The sequence below is a fragment of the Mus caroli genome, chromosome 12 (genome assembly GCF_900094665.2).
Source record: "Mus caroli chromosome 12, CAROLI_EIJ_v1.1, whole genome shotgun sequence".
In the NCBI taxonomy this organism is placed as follows: Eukaryota; Metazoa; Chordata; class Mammalia; order Rodentia; family Muridae; genus Mus; species Mus caroli.
This window is the reverse complement of record NC_034581.1, coordinates 309,776-320,007: the sequence shown is the minus strand read 5'-3', so window position 1 is coordinate 320,007 and position 10,232 is coordinate 309,776. Positions and strand designations below refer to the sequence as shown.

At 41.2% G+C, this 10,232-nt stretch overlaps 1 protein-coding gene across 5 annotated transcripts in view; it reads right to left on the bottom strand.

Moving 5' to 3' along the window:
* Positions 1-6,127: 6,127 nt before the first annotated feature.
* Asxl2 (ASXL transcriptional regulator 2) overlaps positions 6,128-10,232 on the bottom strand; it is an 81,371-nt gene continuing 77,266 nt past the window's right edge. For all 5 annotated transcript variants that reach the window (XM_029484942.1, XM_029484940.1, XM_029484941.1 and 2 more), the window contains one exon: positions 6,128-10,025. In XM_029484942.1, the coding sequence (XP_029340802.1) occupies positions 7,617-10,025 (2,409 nt within the window). In that variant the 3' untranslated portion in view covers positions 6,128-7,616. The remainder of the gene's footprint in view (positions 10,026-10,232) is intronic.

The window sequence follows — 10,232 nt, the reverse complement described above, 5'->3', positions numbered from 1 at the left end:
TTTATTTATTATTACATGTAAGTACACTGTAGCTATCCTCAGATGCACCAGAAGAGGGTGTCAGATCTTATTGCAGATGGTTGTGAGCCACCATGTGGTTGCTGGGATTTGAACTCAGGACCTTCGGAAGAGCAGTCGGTGCTCTTGACCACTGAGCCATCTCTCCAGCCCCCAATTTCATTTCTAAACTCTAGGTTACCTGAAAACATTAGTTTGGTTTTAAAAGTAACTTTATATTTCACATGTTCCATATGTAGGACAGAGGCTGTGTAAAATAAATTCTAACACATCTTCAGGTTTTGTTTTTTGTTTTTAGAGACAGGGTTTCTCTGTATAACTCTGGCTGTCCTGGAACTCACTCTGTAGACCAGGCTGGCCTCGAACTCAGAAATCTGCCTGCCTCTGCCTCTTGAGTGCTGGGATTAAAGGCGTGCACTACCATGCCCGGCCAGATGTTTTTGTATGAGTGAATTCAGTTTCTAATTAGGCTTACCTAATAAAGATGAATCTTGGTTATATTTAATAAAATTGAGTACTGGCTCAGGTTGGCCTAATACAGTATTCATGATGCCAGCCAAGTTCAGATACAGTCCTAAGCCCTGAATTGTGGCAAAAGCTGCCATAATTTACATTAAACTTTTCTTTCAGTCCATGTCTCAAACCAAATTCCATGCTACACTCATAGCAACTCATGTTAAATAAAACTGCAATTTTTAAAAAGTAGTTTTAAAAAAGAGTAAGGCACTCAACTTAAAGTTTAAGTCCATTTAAAAACTACATCCCAGGTTTATTCTTTTTCTCCCCAATGGTTCCTTTAAATTTTCCAGCTAAGATGAAAATCAAACTTTTTTATATCTGCCCCTCATTTTGAGTATCAAGAAAAATGAGATGGAGGCTCGTGAAAGAACCCACTTTCTAGTCACAGGTGGCCTCCATAACCAATCATATGGCTTTCTCAGGTTTTCTCTTTGAACGTTCCTGTGCATGGAAGCGCTCATTCCTCAGTCTGTAGCCTATCTTCTGTGAAAACTCTCACTTGGTGAAATACACTAAAGTTTGAAGTGCAAATGCACATCTTTTGGCATATAGAAAGTTGTGAATCCAAATTATCTGCTTAAAGACAAGAAGTAAGGAAAACTCAAGAGCCAAGTACTGACCATGACTTCTTACCATGCAGAAAGTCCTAAATAAAAAAAAAAAAGGACGTGGGCCTAAGGAAAAGGAATGAAGTACATTTTAATTCTGTGACCTAAGGACATAAGATTAAGAACAATGTTTAAAAATTCTCTTAAGCTACATTTACCCCCATTGTTTATTTAGCCTCTCAATTGCCCCAAAAAATATTTTTATTAGTGTGGCACCTCAAGTCCACATTAGCTGCTGTCATCTAGGGGCAGTATCTTTTTTTTTTTTTTAAAAAGAATTATTTTATGTATATGAGCACACTGTAGCTGTCTTCAGATATACAGAAGAGAGCATCAGATACCATTACAAATGGTTGTGAGCCACCATGTGGTTGCTGGGAATTGAACTCAGGTCCTCTGAAAGTGCAGCCAGTGCTCTTCTGAGCCATCTCTCCAGTCCTAAGTGAATATTTTATCCTTGCATAACCAGCACTTTGTAAGGGTTGAGCACATAGTAAGTACCCAATAGATACTTAAGAAACAGGATTTGTATATAAAAGTCTTGAAATGTTCAATTTGACTGAAAGTCAGTTGAGATAAAGTTGTGTAAAAAGTAATGAAATAGGTTTCTAAGATTCTGAGAGCGAAAGGATACGGATTTTGTTTACAAAGTTAAGTGTGCTAAATGGTTAAGTATAGATGGGAGTTAATTTCACCTTCCTTCCTATTATGATTAGGGATTATGATGCAGATGTTCCCTGAGAGTAAACATTTCATTTGTGTGTGCACACATATGTAATTCAAATGTACTTGCCTGCATGGGCACACAAAGAGGACAAAGGTTAGACAAAGGTTCATGTGGCAATGTTTTCAGTTGATGCTCCACCTTACTTTTTGAGATATAGGCTTTTCTTTCTGAACCTGGAGTTTAATGGATTGGGAATCCTCCAAGATCAGCCTTTTTTCTATCTCCCCAGAGGTAGTATTACAGGCAAATATGACAAACACCCACTTTCTATGGGTTTTAGGGTCCTGCAGGCAGGTCTTTATGCTTGGGCAGCAAGTGCTTTTAGTGACTGAATTTTTCCATGGTCCCCAAAATCTTTTTTAGAATAGTGCTTTTAGCTGAGATCTATAACACTGTCTCTTAGATGGCTAGACTAACTTCAATGTTTTTACATAACTCAGATGTTGGAAATTTCAAGTTACTTTAAGAAAATGCTAGGTAGCCTAGCTTGGTGGCACATGCCTTTACAGCACTCAAGAGGAAGAGCAGGTGTTTTTATTATCACTGAACTTCATTACAAATTTTACAGACTAGATCTATATTTCCAAGACCATCCATGTACATATTCTGTTCTATCCATTACATCCCAAAACCATTTATTTGACACAATGAGTTCTCATTAATTCAAGAGTAATACAGGTGTGGGAACAAAGACATTTAACTTCAAAAAGTTTGCCTACTGCTCATTTCCCTAAATGCTCTTGACACAAGCCACCTTCCTAATTATTTGGAAACAACCTAACCAAGGCACAGGTGTTCTTAACACAGATCTAGGTTCTGACCGGCCCAGAGCAGTCAAGCATATGAATGTGGCTCTGAAACTCACCTCGGAGAATGACTGGAAGAGAGAAAACAAGTCTTCCCTAGGTTTATGAGGTTGGTTCTTAAGCATCCCAAGGGCCCGGGATGTGATGGTACCAACATGTAACAACAGCCTAACATGTCTCCTTACCTTCCGTGATGCTAAAAGGAACCACAGACACACTACAAGGCACTACTCTTCCAGTGTTGTTAGGTGGTTAGAAAACAGGTGAAGGTGAAAACACAACAGAGATGAGCTATCATGTTTTCATATTTTTGTTAAGTTCTGAAATACACTGTCCTGACTTATGGCCAAGTTTCCTCAATTTACTCTTTCCCAGTCTGTGGTAACCTTCCCATAACTGTATAAGGCAACTATTTGAAGGCCTTTCCCCATGTTACATTCAGATGTTAGATCTCAAGATTCATCAAAAACTACAAGATTTTTAATTTCACTTTTAATTATCTTTTACTTAATAATAAAATGAAAAATAATATATGAATACATACAATCTATATACACATATTTATTGCAAATACTTAAAATTCTCATTAAAATGATTTTTCCTTATTTGTGAAAAAATATGACTTATTAAATGGCATTGACACCAACTTCTCTGTACATACCCTCAATTCCAATGGTAACAATTCCTTTAAAAAGGCAAAAGACAAAAATTTAGCATTTACCAAACCAGTCTGTACAAACCTTATCACCAGAGAGGGAAAAATAGCTTGTGCTAAATAAGTCAATATTCTTTTAAAATAAAAAATAAAAGCCCCAAATCATTCCCATTATTGCATTTTTTTTGGGGGGGGGGAATAATCTGTTTTTAGAGCAACTCCTTTGAAATAATTTGTGCCTTAACAGTGAGACCCTACCATTAAACATAGTATACATGAGAAATTCAGTCCCCCACTGTCACTTTTTTACATAGATATTAAAATATATATTACTTAAAATATATTACTGGAAAGTTATTTTTAAATTGATCTTCAATAGTTGTATCAAATGTAAAGCATTAAAAAAAATAAAGTAACCAAGACTCTATGAAGCTACTGCTTCAACTTTAGGAAATGTCTACCTACTGCTTTGTTCAATAGGTATATAGGTATTGAAACAGAGGAAAAGGTCCCTGCCAATCATGTTTTGCCACGTCTCTTTGGACTGTTCTATAAATTGAGCTGCAGACTACCCATGGGCAAGTCCAGCACTTAGCACACACCGCTGTAAAACAACAAGAAACTTCTTCTCCTGGCTAAGTCTGGGAGGAAGCAATTCTGACAGTGCTCATGGACAATCGCTTAAAATAAATCGCACAACAATGACTAGTGGAAAGCCTGCTCATAACGAACCATTTAACCCAAGAGCTCATGAAGACTTTAAGAGGAGGAAAGCAGCATAGAGCAATGAGAATGGCAACTGAAGGGACCGTTCTATGTAGGACAACACACCTTCACCTGGAAGGCAGTGAGGTCTATTAATGTACATCTGAGATAGGCTCACAAACATTCCCATTTCTACACCCATAGAAATGTAGCCTTCCCCTCTCAAGAAAAGCTCCCTCACTTGCCAGATCTTACTCAGAAATCTCACACAGAACATGGGAGATAGCTTCAGTGTCTTGAGCACACGACTTAAGGAACCAAGGCCAAACAACTCCAAGTTATTTGTGCTGCTCCCCCACCCCCATATTACTGAGCTAAAGAATGGTGATTATTCAAAAGGCAAAACAAAACACTCTATGATTCAGGGAGTGTTCTACTTAGGCAACTCAGAACACTTAAAAATAACACTGAGACGACACAATATGAATACTATCCCAGCGATTTTCACAGACTACTTTGAAGGCTGGATGGGGCACAGCCCCACCAGGTATCAGATATATTTAATACCTCACTGAAAATTGCCACCCAAAGCCCAAATAATAAGCTTAGCACTTAATCAGTTCAGAGTTGAGTTAAAGGTAAAAGAAATGAAAGGCCATGACAAAATCTGTGTTAATAGTTACTGGAGTGACAAACTCAAAGGGCCAGACTAGTTTATTTTCTGTTCATTTATGAGTGTTCGTCTTCCATCTGAAAGCATGTTTTAACACAAATAGACTAGACAGATTCTTACTTAATATATTTTCAATCTAAAAAAATTGTTGGTAAATGTTGCTTTTGGAATACTTTTAAATGGAAATTAGTTGGGTATTACTTAGTGGAATCTAGTGAAGAACAATACTTCAGACTTATATGGCCTGAGTAGATCAAGAAGAGTAACAATGTAATTTCCTCTATAAATGGACCTGACAGTCCCTAATGTCTTCCTCTTTTCCATCCATTCTGAGATTAAGGGAACTATGGAGCAAAAGCCTTTCTAGAAAGCAAGGTAGGAAATAGGAAAATTATTCTAATACAAACTACTCACGGACACCACGAAGTCTATTCCGATTCATTCACCCCCTTAAAGCAGGCGAGACCAGGGAGACTACTCAGCTGTGGGTCTTTCAAGGTCCCACGGGGACTACCCATTGTCCTGGAGGTTTGGGAGCAGAATCCTGGCTTGTATTTCTTTTCTTTTTTGGGCTCTTTCGAGACAGGGTTTCTCTGTATAGCCCTGGCTGTCCTGGAACTCACTCTGGATCAGGCTGGCCTCGAACTCAGAGATCTGCCTGCCTCTGCCTCCCAAGTGCTGGGATCAAAGGTGTGCGCCACCACCGCCTGGCCTGGCTTGTATTTCTTACTGATCCTTCACTTCAGAACATACACACTTCTTAACCATGAATCCTTGAAGCCTTTCTTCTCCCTAAGCTATGCATTTCCTGAAATAAAGGGGGAAGATGGAAGAGATCACATTGTCTTGACTAGTGCTGTATACCGAATTTAAACTGTAATTGCTTAGGTCCACAATAGCAGGGAGAAAAAATGAAGGGTGAGCTTCATAGTTTGGAGCAAGGGACTGAGGAAGCACTCCCAGTGTTTGATGCAAAAGGTAGGGTGGTCAGGGGTGAGCATCACAAGGCAGGCAAAATACCTTACTGTCTCCTTTCTCCAATCTGGAAGGTGATGTAATTAGCAAGCTTAAACTGTTCTGAGTTTTATAAATAGCTTTTGAAATACACCTATACTGGGTTGCAATATTACACCACATAGTCAAATTAGGAGACTTGAAATCAAACAATACAGACTATTTAATACTAAATCCTGGTGAACTATTTTTCTTTAAACCATCTCTAACTATAACTTAAACAGTATTTAAAAAATTGTAGCTAGCTTTTGTTTTTTAAAAAAGACAAGTGTTTCACTGTGTACTCTGGAACTTGCTATGCAAATCATACTGGTCCTAACCCAGATTCACCTGCCTTTTCCTCCCAAGTGTTGAGATTAAAGGCGTGTGTCACCATGTCCACCAACTAGTTTTTCTTTTTTTAAAGATTTCTTTATTTTATTTATGTGAGCACACTGTCACTGTCTTCAGACACACCAGAAGAGGGCACCGGATCCCATTACAGATGGTTGTGAGCCACCATGTGGTTGCTGGGAATTGAACTCAGAATCTCTGGAAGAGCAGTCAGTGCTCGTAACCACCGAGCCACCTCTCCAGCTCCTTGTGTGTTTTCTTTTCTTTTTTTTTTTTTACTTCTTTTATTTATTTAGGTTTGCTTGTTTGTTTGTTTATTTTTGTTTGGAGACAGGGCTTCTTAGATAGCCCTGGTTGTCTGGAGCTCATTATGAAGATCAGGCTGGCTTTGAACTCAGAGACTGGTCTGTCTCTGCCTCTGGAGTACTGGGAGGATTTAAAAAAAAAAATCAAAAGGAAAGAAAAACAGCATAATCTCACAGCCATATATTCCATTAGTCACTCACAAGGCCCTTTCACAGTGAGCATCCCAGCTGGCCTGACAGCGAGGTCGTAGAATCACTCACTTTCTAAAACAGCAAACTGTCTTCTTGCACTGCGTGTGGGTGGCACAGGGTAGCTGCATTCATCTCTGATGCTCTGGATGCCAAAGCATAAGTATCACTTAAGACCCTTTCTACCTAAAAATGGATTGAGAGAATAGGAAAAGACTATTTTCTGTCCCATGTTAAAACCATTCTTCCAAATTCCGTGAAGTTTCAGTTTCAATTTCATCCCTTTCCAACATCATACAGTATTCTCACGCACGCGTGCACACACATACACACATGGTGGGAGCCCATGATTGATGCAATGTTGGGATGTATTATTGCTGAACTACTGCCATGTATATACTAGTCTACCACAGGAGTCCCTTAGAAACAGAATCGTCTCAACAGCAGAGCTCTGCTTTTCACAACAGTACTGATTTATGAAAGTCAAAAGCTAAGCCAGGGCTGTCAGGCTCAAAAACACTGTCTGTGCTGTTAATACCTTTGAAAATACCACTGAAAATAGTTCCACCTAAAGTAAAGGGATGAGCAAACCCCGAGTCTAAATCCCACAAAGGCCATCTTACTTGTGAAGAACCTGAGCCAGTCTGTGAAGACACAATCAGCACTATGCTCACTCCCTCACTTTCCTTTTCATAGCCTGGGGAAAGGTCAGAGGCGGACAGCTTCCTTTCACCATTCAACTTTTCTCAGAGTCAAAAGAAATGGAACATAAATCTGAATGTAAAGTTAATACATCATTACCTAAATACTTGGAAAACAATGTTAAAACAAAATGTGACATATTTACATGATTTTGTAAGTGCAAACTTTGTCACCAATTCAGTCCTATTTGACTCAGACCTACTATACAAGGTGCTCTTCCTGTAAATGTGAAGACCTGCATTCTGTATTCCTGATTAATGTCTCTTGAGACAACTGAAACTTTATTTCTATGATTTAAAAAGGGTGCAAGAACATGACTTTTTAAGCCTACCCTTCCCTCCTTTACATACGCTACAGTCTTATTACCGAACAACAAGGCAGGAGACACAGAGTTTGGAGGGGCCAATGCAATCATCATGGCAGAAAGCTCCACATCCTTTGCACATGATCATGGCTTTCAACCGGCAGTAACATTTTGATGGTGTGTCCTCGATACTATTGTCGTCAGGAAAAGTCTGAACAGGAATTGTCTGGCCATGGCTGCTGGGATTCATTGCTTGACTGGCAGGGATGGTAGTGACAGTCACTGAAAACGACATGACATCCCCTACATTGCTAGATACCTGGCTGCCTGGTATAGCAGAGTTATGGTCCATGTCTGATGAGGTGGAGACATTGATCATGCCTCTATAGCTTGGCCCTATCTGTGTGGGGCTTCCATACAATTTGGGTGTTTGCAGTGGTGGAATGAGTAGAGGCTGATGTGTGGGACTGTCTGCAGGGAGAGAAAGAGCAGTAGAATTGAAAAGCTCAGGGCTGCTACACACTGTCTTACCTCTCACAGCATGAGTCACCTGTTTATGTGCTGCCGGAATAAAATCTCTGGGCAGGGTCTTTTCATCAAATGTTTGGCCTCTAGAGAATATGTAATTCTCCTTGCCTAAAGTGGTTTGCTCACTCACTGGTGCCTCAGTCTTACCATTCTTGCTAGCTAAACAATCATTGGTAGATGGAGCTTCCCCATGGTACGGATGCTTGCCAGAACTCTGGGAAGCCCATGGCTCCTCCTTCACTGAAATAGGCTCCTGTTCGCCACCTACTCGATCTTCATCACTTTCATCTTCTTTGCTGCTACTGATTTCTCCAGTTGTGTTTTTACAATCTGCATGTCCCATTCTCAGGGCCTCAGTGGGACTACTTAGACAAAATCGATCATCAGGATTTACAGAATGGGTCCTTTTAATGTTCTCTGTACCCCTGCCATAGGTGGAAATATTAAGTAAATAGTGACCTGCCATTGCAGGCTTGGATGTCCTTCTGCCAGCAAAACCCAGCATGAACTTCTGACTTGTGGAGATGTCTTCCAAGTGGAAACCTGAGTGAGCAAAGTTGAACTGAGAGGGTGGTACAAATGAAAGAACACTCTGTCTCTGAGCCCTCTGGATAAGAGTCTGAAGGAGCTGATCTTGCGTTGTTTTACTTAGACCTTCTCGGTACTGGTGAGTGTCAATGCAGGGGTCCTTCCGGTCCTTAGCAGTGAAAACTGGCCTTGGAACCTGGGAAAGCTGTTTACTTTGCAAGGGTTTCCCCAGCTGCGGGATAGCCAGATGGGCCTGCCTGCCATTAACTTCCTCTCTGCTGCTACTTTCCATTACACTGGTACCAGGGAATATCCCTATCCCCTTTTCCTCTTTTGTAGTCAGGGGAACTGTTTTCATTTCAATTTTGGTGAGAGGTTTAGGCAGAATTTGCTCCAAGGGAACATCTTTGCCCTGGAGCAGCTGAGTAACTAAAGGATTATTAGCAGGGATACTAGAACTTGTTCTTGAAATGGGTCCATTCATATTTGCAGAAGTTCCTGGGGTTTTAAGGCTAGAAGCTCCTGGCAAAGTGCTTGAGGATGGAGCTGATCCAGTAGATGTTGCAGTTCCACTGATCTGGGGTACAGGGAGTTTTTCTAAACTGGCTGTTGTCAATAAAGATGTCACAGGAGAGGAAGTCATATCTAGTGGAGCAGGAGCAGTTGTCTTTGCTAAGGCTGAAGGCTTTGGTGCATTCTTATTAGAACCTGCTTTGGGCTCAACTGTGCCATCAGCTACAAAATAAACAGTTGAGGCTCCTGAGATCAGAGGAGGCCCTGTTGGAGACAGAGCCTTCTCAAGTCTGCAACTCCTAGGGTCTTGCGAGTGGCAAGGAGAGGCTGGTGTGGCTGTTGCCTTGTGGAGGTTTGGTTTTTCACTGTTTGATATTTCTATGTGGGTTGGTAATGGGACACTTGTGCATGCTCCACTGCTGGCAAGTCCTGTAGGCACTGAGGAGGTTTGCTGTAGTTGTGCTCCAGAGACACCAGGAGGCTGTGCTTGGCCTGGCGTATTGGTCTCAGGTTGAGGACCACAGGGTAAAAGTTCTCTCGTACCTCCCCTGCTTCCAGTTCCGGCCAGTTCCACTGTGGGACCTTTTCCATTTGTACTGACTGGGTCTGAGCCTGCACTCCCTCCTCCAGCAATTTTCCTTTCACCACCCTCTTTTGGACTTTGTCCACCCCCAGGGCCAGGTCCCGGAATGGTCCCTCCAACTGAGGCGGCTGCAGCAGCTGCAGCAGCTGCTGCGGCTGCTGCCTTTTGTGCTTTGACCAACTGGGCTTTTGCTTTGATGTCTGCCAGAGTTCTGGCTCCTGTTCTGTAAGGACTAGTGATGGAGATTGGAAAACGAGCCCTGGGAGAGACCTGTGATGTAGAAAACAGCATCGGGGAGATTCTGGAGACAGGGATCTAAAAAAAGTAAGGGATGGGGGAAGGCAGAGGTCAATTTTCAGCTGTAAGACTAGAGCAGAAAACTAACATAAAGCACCCATGGCACATATGGCTGCTTTACGACTAACAACACACATGTGTCTAGGGTTCAACTTTAATCTGTCCACCCATATCAAGGTCCATGCACATACTGTCTGCCAGTCATTTTCAACCCTGGTGAATTCT